Here is a 13601-nt window from a genome sequence, read left to right on the forward strand (position 1 = left end):
TTATAATTCTGGAATTGTCAGTATGTGCTCTAAAGCTTGGGATAGACATGGTACAGTTGCATTGGAGAGGAAGGATGATCTGCTGTTAAAAGCACTGTGTTTGAGAGACTAGATTTTGATTTTTTCATTTGCTAAAAATTTCTCTGTTTTCTTGGACGAATTCACTTTATCTGTCCATCTTTAACCTTTGTGAAAAAAGGATATCAACATATTGTTTCATCTCAAGTATAGTTAAGATGACATCATATATATGGACTGCTGCTTCTGTGGTAACAGGAACTGTTACACATACTGAACCAGATAATGAAGGGATTAGAAAAACAAAAAAAGCTCTTCATATTTCCTTGTAAACTTGGAAAAAAGCTTGCTTCCCCTCAGAAGTTTAGCATGACTATACTTTTAATAGAAAAGGTATCAGTTTCAAAGTGGAGCTTGAATGGTCTTCAAGAAGGGCTATCCTGTCTTGTATTAAAAAATATGGAAGTGAGTTTTTGCTTTCGGGAATTTGGGGATTTTGATACAGGAATTTGCAGGAAAATTTTAGGGGAATAAAAACTCATGACTGCAAGGGTTGTAACCTTTTCAGAACCCCACTGTGCTTCTTTGAGATTTGCACTACACTCACATACTGCTGTGGGGACCGGGCATGTTCTTTGGATCAGCAGGAGCTGAAATGACAGCCCGAAGCCCACCCCATCTAACGTCACAGGCCCAGTCATCCCTCAACTTCTGTGCTAGTGCAGACTGTCTCTGACTGTGCTTGTTCACCAGCTGACATAGTCTAGACTACTTTTTAGCAGAAGGGATTTTCATCATGCTGGACAGTGCAGGTCTTCAGAGACTGACTATACAAATGCAAGAGGGGAAGGACAGGAGTATCAGGGTAGTGGGTTTGTCAAGGAGAACAGTTGCTGTGCTGAGGTCAGTGCTGTTGAGTCCACACCAAGAGGAGTGTGGCTCAAAGACTCAACGGGGATTACAGGTAGCCTTAGTAGTCGGGCATGTTTTCAGGTTTCTTTCGCCCTGGGTACAGTGGAGAAGAGCAGCTTTATTCCTTCCGCTTCTTTCTGGAAGTGATGTGTGTCCTGTCTCGTTTTTGCTCCACTGCTCATTCTAGCACCCATGTGACTACAGTGACATCAAAGTGGTGGCAGACAGTTTGAGCATTTGCAGCCTAAGCATTTGGATGTGCTCTTCTTGCTGAATAAGAATGGTGACTGTGGCTCTGGTGACAAGATTTTGAGAAGTAATGACTTCAGAAGAATTTCAGAGTGCACCGTGAGCAGAATGGCATCGATCTCCATGGGGAACATCTGTCCCATTTACACGGCATCACCACCAATGTAATCATTAACTCACACTGCAGTTTCATGGGTGGAGTGGCTTAAGAAAATTAAGTTCCATTTCCTGACCTCTTGCTGGATATAAATACTGTACGTGTGCCTGTCATATCCAAAGCTAAGAAAGAAGATTTATTTGTAGAGTCAATACTGATGACTTCAATACAAAGATAGAATAATGCCAGTCTTACAAGAATTCTAGCTTTCAATCATGAAGTCTAGAGCATTTTGCCAGTTCTTTCGAACCAGGTGTCAGATGTGACTACATAAGTGATACAGGCACATTTCAGGTGGGATTGTTGGCCAGATCAACCCAATTTTTTGTCTGCATGCTTTCTGAGACTCAAATATGGAACAGTTGTTGTGACTGTCACTTCTAATTTGCACAGCCGTTGGTGTCAACAGCTCTTTCATGAGAGGAAAAACTGTATCTATTGGCAATGTAATTTTCTCTTAACACAAAATTACACAAGCTTAATGTTCAGGCCATTGATATGTAACATTTTATAGATGGGACATGGCCATGAATTAAAAAAAAGGCACTATTTGAATTCCCTAGCTGAAATCCACATAGGATTTTTAATGCTAACTTCTATTGCAGAAAGAGGAAATACATCCTTAAAATTAAACTTACATCTCTGCACTGGAAGTGCTCACAGAAGACTGCATCAACCAAGCCTCCTAAGCTACTAAGGAAAAATATTGCTAATCAAAGCTTAGCAGCTTTGTGTCTCCAAGAGAAGGACAGAAGAGGAGCTACCTGCACTCTTGGGAGCTCCACTGGTAATCCTGGCTGTCAAGGACACAAGCATTTGCTGTTTGACTGCTTTTTTATACAGAGAAATTCAGGGCTAGCTCGGTAACAACTAATTCCTTATGGTTTTTCTTCTGGTAGATTTCCAACACTATGCAAAGATTCTGATAAGTGTCTATTCCCATATTTAACTAAATTGCAGTTGGATTCTTGCCCCCAAAGGAGAGTGATGGTGTTCCTCAGACACTGTTCAAAATTACAGTTTTGTTGCAAGGAACATATGTGCAAATAGCTTTCCCTTTCTGATTCTTTGTAATACAGTAACAAAGCAATGGAGTTATGTTTAACAAGCAAAGTCTCATAACTGAAATGTGCCATTTGTGTGCATGTTTCTCAGAAAACAAGCTGTTCTTTCCTTCTCAGAATCTTCTATATATCTACAGTAACAAGAGCTGAAGATTGACTGATTTGATGGTACAATTATATTTCATAGGATGGTTTGGGTTGGAAGGGGCCTTAAAGATTGTCCAGCTCCAACCCCCTGCCATAAGCAGGGCCACCTTCCACTAGCCCAGGTTGCCCAAAGCCCCGTCCAACCTGGCCTTGGACACTGCCAGGGAGGGGGCAGCCACAGCTGCTCTGGGAAACCTGTGCCAGGGCCTCACCATCCTCTCAGGGAAGAGTTTCTTCCTTAGATCTAATCTAAATCTGCCCTCTTTCGGTTTAAAGCCATTACCCTTTGTCCTGTCACTACATGCCTTGGTAAAAAGTCCCTCACTATCTTCCCCGTAGGCTGCTCTAAGGTCTCCCTGGAGCCTTCTCTTCTCCAGGCTGAACACCCCCAACTCTCTCAGCCTGTCGTCACAGGAGACGTGCTGCAGCCCCCTCAGCATCTTCATGGCCTCCTCTGGACCCACACAAGCAGGTCCATGTCCTTCTTATGTTGGTGCCCCCAGAGCTGGACACAGCACTGCAGGGGGGTCTCATGAGAGTGGAGTAGAGGGGGAATCCCTTCCATCGACCTGCTGGACACACTTCTCTAGATGCAGCCCAGGACACAGTTGGCTTTCTGGGCTGTGAGTGCACATTGATGGCTCATCATCAGTTTTCCACCCACTGATACCCCCAAGTCCTCCTCAGGGCTGCTCTCAATCCCCTCATGGCCCAGCCTGTATCTGTGCTGGGGATTGCCCCGACCCATGGGCAGGACCTTGCCCTTGGCCTTGTTGAACTCCATGAGGTTTGCACGGTCCCACCTCTCCAGCCTGTCCAGGTCCCTCTGGATGGCTCATCCCTTCCCTCCAGAGTCTCAACAACACCACACAGCTCGGTGTCATCAGCAAACTTGCTGAGGGTGCCTCGATCCCACTGACCATGTTGATGACAAAGATGTTAGCTTGTTTGCAAGCAAATAGTTTGGCTTGTTTGTACTTCAGTCAAAGGTAGGTATTTTAATACTATCACTTTAGTCAAGTAATATTTACTCCTTCAGGAAAGTTTAAAAGCTGCATATACGTTTCCTGTAGGAAAGATGATTACTTTAAGTATGCTACTATAACGAACCAATTTAGAATATCTGCATGAAAAATCACACTCTGTATTCTTCTTGTAGTATCATATATACACATAATAAGAAAGAACAGCTTGACTTCTAGAACAGTTCTTTTTTCTGCTGATAACTTTACTATTCAGTGTAGCTGAAGTCTTCCATTTTGAAAAGGAACAAGAAACATGATGAGCTACTGCCACACTGCCCTACCACCACCATGCCTGAAACCTGCCTTGGAAGAGTCACCTCCAGAATGGTCAGTCTTTGATTTCACTTCTGAGACAAAGTGCCACAGGTCAGGGTGCTGTTGATTAATGTGAATATCCATTCACTAAAGACAGGATGGTGTCAACAGCAATATTTGGTCACAAGGTTAGCTTAGTCCACTTTGACACCCAGGACTGACAGTCAGCGGAGACCTGAAGGCAAGAAACTCCATCTGCTCTTACTGATCTGATAAGTACGCTTAGTAGTGAACTTCACTGTGAAGGTTTTCTCCTTTTGCAGTCCTTTTTGGTCTAAACTTTTTCAAAAGAAATAGATGTTTCTGATGCATGGAACAGCCAATAAAAGCATCATCAGGAAATTTGTTAATGTTACTGCAGAACTGTTCAATAGGGGTGATAGCTTGTACTAGTGAGGAGTGTATTGAGTGAAGAATAATATGTAGTACATTTAGATTGATACGTGAGTGGTAGGAGGCTCCTATCGGAAATGTAAAGAAAGTACTTTTTTCTCTTATCCATCACATGTATTTAATCTAGGGAATGTTACTGCTCACTCTGTTCACTTAGTAAGTGAAATCGAGAGATGAAAAAGAATTGTATATGTTTTTCCTGACAGTGCTAATGTTAAACTGAGAACAATTTGGGATGTTTCTGTAAAATTTTGTGATATATGTGCATTCCTTTCTTCTCCTTCAATTTTGGTTAGCTTGTTCTGAACAAAAGCTGTTAGCTAAACAAAAATATATTATTACACTTGCTGATGTGCTATCTAAAGCAAAGCTATATTTTAGTCTTTCCTTCCACTGGGAGAAAATAAAGCAAGAGAAAACAGCTGATTACATAGATAGAACTAAGCAAGGTAAAACCAGAAGTCATATTTGTAGCCTTAGACTTAGAGATCATTAAGATAACACTGTCTAGTTGCACAGTTATTTTTTACATTCTAACTTGTGTGCTCAGTTATGGGTTTTTTCCAGACCTGAGTCACGGTGTTTAATGGGATTCCCATTAGCGAATAAATAAAATTTTTAAAAAAGTTGCCAGTGAAACAGACATCTTCAGGTCACAGTGATATCAGTGACTACTCCTGTACCAAGCATCTTGTAGTAAGGACTTTGTGAATTCATTAGTCTTACATCACATTGCTCAGACTTAACATTCAGGTGTCTTTTATACATCTAAAGTTTTGCTGAATGAAATACGTTACAAAGTATATTAGAAGATATTGCAGATTTTCAAAGGGCATATTTAAGAGGGATTGAGCCACAGTAAACACGTGTTAATTATGATTAAGGAAAAAAGGTCATGGTGGGAGGAGAAAGGGGAGCAAGGTGCCACTGGAAAAGAATTTTAACCTTGTTGAAAATTTAAGTCAGTAGTCATTGAAGCAACTGCTGCCTTTTTTCAACTTGTGCAGTCAGACTGGGCTACTTGTGCGTAGCTTGGGGCTGTTTTTTCCATGAAAGTACAAAGAAACCCTCATCTGTAGTTTTTATCTACATCAACAGTCTGAAAATTCTCATTTCATATCACTCACTTGCAGTGAAGAATAGTGCTGAACACTAGGAGGTCTGCAGTGGAAATAACACTGAAAGTACATCATCTAAGAATACATCAAGACTATAGAATGGCCTTGCAAGAAAAAACATTCACAATTTATTATTATATTGCCATGGTTTAACCCCAGCCTGCAACTAAGCACCACACAGCTGCTCACTTACTCCTACCCCACCAGCAGGATGGCAGGAAGAGAATTGGAAGGGTAAAAGTGAGAAAACTTGTAGGTTGAGATAAGAAAAGTTTAATAACTGAAATAAAATTAAATACAATAATAACAATATTAACGATAACAAAAAATTGTAACAAGAAGGGAAACAACAGAGAGAGAAATAACACCCAAGAAAGACAAGTAGTGCAAATGAAAACAATTACTCACCACCAACTGACTGATGCTCAGCCAGTTCTCAAGCAGCAGCCCCCCAAGCCAACCTGCTCCCACCTTTATATGCTGACCATAACGCCATAATGGTCTGTGATATTCCATATTAGAACAGCCTGTGCAACTCCAGCCTCCCCGCCGGTGGGGCGAGAAGTAGAAAATGCCTTGACGCTGTGTAAGCACTGCTCAGTAGTAACAAAAACATCCCCGAATCATCAAGATGTTTTCAGCAAAAATCCAAAGCATAGCCCAGTTCTAGCTAGTGTAAACAAAATTAACTCAATCCCAGCCAGAACCAGTGCATAAATAAACAATTCTGTATATGGATTTGTAAATCGCAGTTTGTGTTGGGAGGTTAAGAGTTATAACAGGAAAGAGTGTTAGAAGTGTAATATAGTGTACCTGGATCACCAAATTCAGTTACTGAAATCTAAGATGAGTATTTAGTAAATATCTTATCTAGAAAGTCCTGGAGAAGGTCCTGAGGCATCATGGAAGGTGCTAAATGCTTTGAGATGCCAAGTTAGCCACTTGCCTTGGGTTCCATATTTGATTGGATTCCTGGATGCCTGTTACCATTGCCTCTGTATATGATCTGTAATAACTACATTGTGAATCATTTTGAATTTTTTTCTCAAATAAGTGGTTATGAGCAATCAGAAGCACTATTTAATTATATAGCCTACATGTATTTTATTCTTGGGTTAAATGTGTGATTAACATGTGATTTTGGAAAATTGCAGGCAGGACTCTCAGAAGAATTTGAATTTGTAACCATTATAAAACCATTCTCTCTAATAAATTTCAGAAGCTGAAGAATTAAAGGGAATTAAAAAAAAAAAAAAAAATCTTCCACTCAGGCATCACAATCTGACCCAAAATTGAAATAGAGATTGTTTGCATCTGAGGGATCTTTTACCACATTGCATCTGAAACACTTCACTTCTCTGGAGGAATTGTGTTCATCACATGAAAATGATCTTTAGCTTCTTTAAGCGAAGGTGTCATCTCTAATTATTACTTATCAGTTTCCAGACAAGCAATTCATGTCATCCAGAGTTCATGGGGAAAATCAGCATTTTAAAGATCTTGATCTTCTTTTAATTCATGTGGTTCAATCAGAATTTTGTCACATGTCCTTGTGAAAGATTGCTGCTTATAATGAGCGCTGTAGAGTCCAGATCCAGTTATATCAGGATTATGTTATGCTATTTTGTATTATTGTAGCCACTTGTCCAGTGAATTTTGCAATATCTCTGTGATTCTTGAAACCTTCCTGCATAACCTGTTCTGGTGGCCATATGAACACCCTCACAGGAGGGGGGGAAAAAAAAGAAGTTTTCCTAATACCTGATTGCAATTTCTCATGTTCCAAGCTGGGTCCATTGTATCTGGTCTTTTCATCATGTCACTTCCAAGAAAGGTCTGGCTCCATCTCCTCTCCTCCCTGCAACAGATACCTTCCCATGCAGTCAGCTCCCAGCCTCTGTGGGTGCAGGAGGTTGTTCCTCCCCCCGGGCAGGACTTTGCATTTCCCATTGCTGAGAGCTGTGGCAGGTGCTGTGCTGCTGCTGGTTCTGTTTGGCCTTCTCTGCCCATCTGCTGGTTAACAGTGTTAATGATTTCTGTTTTCTTCAATGCTTCTTTCTTGGGTAGGTACTTCCTTCACTGTAAAATCTCAAATTAGGAAGAATTGGAACAGGAGTTACCTGGGGAACTATGTGATCATTTCGTATCATGTATTTCTCATTACTACCAGAGAAGAGCCTGTATTCCAATTAGTGCCTAATCATGATTTTCAATGTTAAAAAGAAAATCTAGAATAGATTTTTGCTAACTACTTTTTTTTTATTTTGTGCTGTCTGACATTTACTTGTCTTGGTTTGAACTTCCATAGTTACAAATTGAAATGTTTTAAAGTGAGCTCATTTTTTTCCCAACTTTTTTCTGTGTATATGTAATGTTAATTCCTAGAAAGCATCTTAAGAAAGAAGAAAGGGCAAAGAACAAGCAACTGATAGTACTGCCATTAAAACTTTAAAAGTATAATAATTTCTGAAATAATAATGGTTAAGAAATAGCTGGCTAAGTGTCCCTTTGACTCTTGTCTGTTCCTTGAAAACGTGATGAGTCTTAGAGGAAAGACATCCCAATGACTAACGTTGTGTCCAGAGGGTCAGCAGCCTTTTGCTTTTTTGGGAATGAAGGAGGAGGTAATTGCTGCAATAGACAGTTAAGTCTCATATCTTTTGAGATCATTATAGTTATTCCTTTTGTATATAAACAGTGAGAACACTTTTTGTTTGGTATTCTGAAAGGTAGGTGGAAGGGAGAAATTTAGATTTATATTCTACATATTTCTTTATATTCTGCAAATTCCAGTAAATTATCATTTGGAATTTCAGGTGGATTTCTTGCTCTCTTAATGTATTGTTCTTACTTTTATTTATTAGTGGGAAGAGGGAGGATTACACTGCTCCTTCCTACTTTAGCTAACTGAAAACCAGCTTTCTGGTAAGTCTCGGTCAGGTCGCTGTGTTGTACAGCTCAATAGATCAGTGTCTTCAGTGATTTATATCTCCTCATTGATTCTAGAAAGCTTGCCATTTCCAGACTGCAGGGTCTGTTTTCATCTCTTGTTGTCCATTGGCTCTAGGGCCTGTAGTGTTTGATCAAAGGGTTCATCATCAGTGTACTGTTTGTTTGATTTATAGAACAAACTGAATACTCAGAAATAATGGTCAAGGCAGGATGTCATTTAAGATTTGCAAAATACTGTTGGTTTCAGAAAAGAAATGGCAGCTTGAGAGGCTTAAGCAAAGCAGGACTTGATTGTGAGTTTCTCATTAATATCATGGGAACAGGTCTACAATGAGCAGCATAATCCTAGTTTCCTTTTAGTAAGATTTGAATATTTAATATTTTTATTGTCTCTTTGTTGACACAGAGCATGAGAGATGTAGATGAGCCTTTACTGTAGAATTCTCAGAAGGCTGCTGTGCTTGCATCCTCTCATGGTACAAGCATGTGTCTTAAACTCTTACTGGTCTGGGGAGACCAAGAGCTGGGTCGTAGGATTTTTTACCTTTTGTTTGGTGTTTTTTTTACCTGTCCAGCTTACTTCCAGAGCACTATTTCCATCTGTTATGTTTTCACAGAAATGAAACTGCTTTGATCAGCAGGATAGCACTTACTTTGCCTTTGCTGGACTTCTGACCTGGAGACTATTTTGCTATTCAGCTTAAAAACCTAGCCTGCCTTTAATTGTGTGAACGTGAGGCATACAACAGAGACTGTTTAAAAGGTTCAAAGGGTGGTCTTCATTTGAGGTAACACAAAAAGGATAGGAATCTAGGGGAAAAAAGGGAACAAGCTACTCTCTCCATTATTTGCTGCCTTCAGCATGCTCACTCCAGAGCCTTCTGTAGGATTTGATCAACGTCATGTAGGAGATAGACATTTCCTCTTGCAGATCTCTCTCTGCCCCTTCCTGCCTCCCCCCAGCAGGTAGCTGCCTTTGATATTAGCAGATTTTTCACTCTTAAGAGGATTCTGTCATTCCAAAAGCCTTTGTCATCCTCCCTCTTACTTTACTTGACTTTAAGCACAAAAGGTGTTTAAGAAGCACCTGTTTTCTTTGCTTTCTTGGGTACGGATTTTTCACTCTACCCTTACTGCATATCACCCAGATAGAACTGGTTAAAGTGACAGGGCAGCGCCCTCAGCAAACTGCATGCCTAAACACAATTTCTAAGGTTAGTGATGGTTTCCTCTGTTGTGCAGTTTTTCCAGGTAGGTTAGGTGACATATCAGGGACCTTTTTAGCCCATGCCTGAAACACTATAACTCATGTATTATTACTCAGTAATAAACTAATTTTGAAAATACGTGTGCTTAGATGAGTACTTAATATGTATGTGTATTTAACATACATATTAAGTATGTTAAGTTAATATTAAGTTCTACTTAAGTACTCAAGCAGGGGTAACAGCATTAAGTATCGAGGTATTCTAGTGAACATCATAGTAAAACAAGATATGTATTCTTGATTATTCTACTAGTGTGCAAGGTAAGTTCCTCAGATTTTGTAATTAGAAGATGAATGGGTTATTTCTTTCGGTGTCTGGGATTTACTCTGGGAAGATGTCTTACTCCCCTTTCTGTGATGAAATGTCATAACCTATGCTTTCTTCTACCTGTCCTTTGAAATTGCTGCCCTCTAGTTTGAGCAGGAAAGGTGTCCCTGGTCAGACGTTTATATTTTCTTCCATAGCTAGCCACATCTAATTCATGTCACATTCTCTCCTAAAAATGATTGTTTGTGTTTGAATTACATCGAAGAGATACCTTCATCTATTTTTTTTCCCCCAAGTTCACAGAAATTTTTTATGTCAGTGCACTCACCAGCGCAACTTGAAGGGTAAATGATTTAATGGCTCTTTTACAGATGCTTGATCGTTGTACCAGTGAGTAGCAAGCAAGAAAAAAACCCCACAACTACTGTATTTATGGTTCCTTTGTGATCAGGATAGCACTAGTGCTGGAAATCTGATGGAATGGCTCTTTGACATTCATGCTTTGAGGCTCAGAATGAGATCGGTGCCTCATGTAAGAGTATTCAGTGATTAAGCCCAGAGTTTATAAAATTGATCGTTGATTAAACTTTTAACATAGTAATAGTCGATTTCTAAGCTAGTTAATATTTAAAAAAGACATTGTTAGAAATGTGATTCACAGTGCTGATTTTTAATTCTGTTGTGTTTATGGGTTTTAATTAAGATAATGTCTTGCTGTTAACTCTCGAAGAGTTATATTTGCACAGTTATTCAAGCTGGAACTGTTCTTCATGAAAATACATGCTTAGACAGAGTTTATGTTCTGTAGTAGTTACAGAAAATACATCTCACTTACAGACTAACCGAAAGATCATGGAAGTGTGTGCCTTTGTATATCAGAATTGTCAAAAAGGCACACAAAGAAAACTAAATGTTCATTAAAGGACTTCTCTAGATTTGTGTTGACACCCATTATTTAATATTGATTTACATCATATTTTCCATTCTTAATCTTCCCATTAGTTGTCACACTGCATCTGCTCTATAGTTAGAGAACATGGTTTACAAGGTAGAGACTGTCCACTTAGTGTTGCACTCAGATGATAATTCACTCTATACATCTGTGTAGTTCTCTTTTTTCCTCTTATGCTTGCCTTGTCATTTTGGGCAGTGTTTTACATTGCCAGCTTGTAATCTCAGTGTTTTACTTGCTCTCTCTCGTTGTCTCTCTCTCAACACAGAACTTGGACACATAATTAATAGAGTTAGTAGGATTCACTGTTCAGTCCTATGATTTTTATAGACCTCCTGTAAAACTCAGCAGCCATATCCACTTAGCAGCAGCAGCTAATAATAACCCAATCTGACTGACTTGTAATAGACTGGGGCACTTCTGAAAATGTTGCTGTCACTTTGATTCTCTCCAGTTACATATTAGTGTGGATCTTAAATCAGTATTCAGGTTGGAGCTTGGTTCTCAGCCCATTATTTAGTAATTCAAATATTAGCTGTAGATGAAGAAAGGTGAAATACATTAGACATGAACATATGTTAGCTTTTCCTCAATAAGCTGCTTTATATGTCAGTGGCAAAATGCTTCCATTGAAAGCTGGTATGCTTAATTTTTGTTGCAACTTTGAAAGAAGAAAATGCAAGATTTTTTATTAAAAAGATGATGAGTTCCACTTTTAAAAAATCTTAAGTAGTGTAGCAGTTAAGTTGTGCATACACTTTTGCAGTATTGGCACAGCAACATGTTTCATAGACCCTTCATGACTCTACTTACTTAGTACTGTAATCATGTAACTAGCAGCTTGCTCTGTCTTTTTTTTTCATTCATATACAAGGGAGATTTGAAGCTATTTGCATAGTTAACTTCATTTCCACCTGTGAGTAATGACATTTTAAAAAACAATTTCAGGAAAAGCTGTCAGAAGACAGTAGGAAATGTAAAGAAGGCATGGAGAAAATTCACACGCCAGCAGATGAAGATTCAAGAAGTGAAAGCAGCAGCACTGAAGAGGAAAAAGAAAAGACAAAATTGCTATTGGAGCGTTTGAAAGCTCTGGAGGTAAGAAATACAATGGTTTCACACATAAAAGACCACCCTGCCCCCTGCCTCATTCATTTATTGGCACTGAATCACCTTGTATTATAAATCCAATCTTTCACAGGTCACCTGTACTCATGTTAGGGTATTTTTTTATGATGCATTTACCAAGGATGAACAAGAAGCTTAGTCTTAGAACTGCTGAAAGGATCCCTCTCTAATGTTGAGCATCAGATACCTTTAAAAAGGTATACCTTCATACAGTATTTTAATTCAGTTGAGACCATTTAATAAGAGAAATTGTTTTTACTGTTTTTTTTTAAATGATTAATATTGAAAGATTAATATAGGTGGTTTAACAACTGTCATAAAACCAGTGTTGCTTCATTGTAGTTTATTGCTCAACTTTTAATTGCTGGACTGCTTGCTTGGGAGACCTCAGGTCTTTTTATTGCTAGATTGTGGAAAATCTATTTCCTTGTAGACCGCATGGAAAACTGCACACTCTACGTTTTGAGTGCATTTCTGGAAAATTAGGATGTGCAAAGTAGTACACCTTGTGGTTAATTCCTAACTAGAGGAAAAGTTCTAAAGTGTTGTTAGGCAACCATGGACAAGGTACAGGTAAGATTGTAACTGCTTATATATGTGAATTTATTTTGTGCTCCTTGACAGAAGCATGGGCTTTAATGTGTATAAAAAACCAACAGTGTGCATATTTTAATATACTTTTGAAGTAGCATAAAGGCATATTTTTAATTTGTCAGGTCTCCTCCATTCTCTTCTGTTCAAGTATCTATGCAGTGTTATGTGTGTGGGTAAATGAATGCCTTAGAAAGATCATAGTGGTAAACAAAGACTTCATCACTAGGCCTGTACTCTGGATTTTTGTTCTTGAGGACTTTGTTAAAAGTAAAACATGAATAGTTATAATCATGTTTGGATCTAAATACAGAATCTGAAAACTGAAAAGTGTAGGCGGTATCTACAGTTTTTCTTCCTTCAAAAGCTTAGTCTGTCTGTAAAATAAACACATTTAATATTAATAAAGTCTAATTTTGCCCTGGGATATAAACATATGATACCAATTTTTTAAGGCACATAAAACTCTGATAAACGTACAGTTTACTGTAGCCTTGCTTTATCTGTCGATGAAGAATGACTGTTGGTTCCTTGTGGTCTTTTATTTCCAAATATGCATGATTTGTGTTTGCTTCACCTTGTTCTTAATCAGTCTGCATGACAGTTGCAGTTCTTTATGTCCTCAGTTGTTAGGAAGTTGTTCAATAATGTCACAACCTTTATCAGTTGTGGCAAATTGCCAGATACATAAAGTAACATTATGGACAGATAGAATCTAGTTCTGGAAGGTCGGCAAACAGATCTCACTGATGTCAGTGTTGTGCAGTGGCTTCTTCAAAACACGGATTAGTGAATGCCAATACTTCAATAATTAATCTACATAAATAGCCTAAGGAGCTATCAAAGTAAAAAGATGAACTGCAGGGCCAACATTAATTGTGACCCAAGATAATTAAAACAAAGTGTTGTTAATTGTGTGTTGTTTAATGTTATATATCCTTGCACTTGATCTTTCTCTTGAAGAATATAAATTGTAATGTCAAAGACTTTATGGTTTATTAATTAAGAGACATACTTTTTAAAGTTATATGCAATTAGCAGTTCT

The 13601-nt window shown here is 38.6% G+C and overlaps 1 protein-coding gene across 4 annotated transcripts in view; it reads left to right on the top strand.

The window, feature by feature from the left end:
- NCKAP5 (NCK associated protein 5) overlaps positions 1 to 13601 on the top strand; it is a 254198-nt gene that overhangs the window by 110310 nt on the left and 130287 nt on the right. For 3 of the 4 annotated variants that reach the window (XM_074910863.1, XM_074910864.1, XM_074910866.1), the window contains one exon: positions 11786 to 11935. In XM_074910863.1, coding sequence (XP_074766964.1) covers positions 11786 to 11935 — 150 coding nt within the window. Of the gene's footprint in view, positions 1 to 7388; positions 7462 to 11785; positions 11936 to 13601 lie in introns of those variants that run through there. The other variant, XM_074910865.1, reaches the window with a different exon arrangement.

Source organism: Athene noctua, chromosome 7, assembly GCF_965140245.1.
Source record: "Athene noctua chromosome 7, bAthNoc1.hap1.1, whole genome shotgun sequence".
Taxonomy (NCBI): domain Eukaryota; kingdom Metazoa; phylum Chordata; class Aves; order Strigiformes; family Strigidae; genus Athene; species Athene noctua.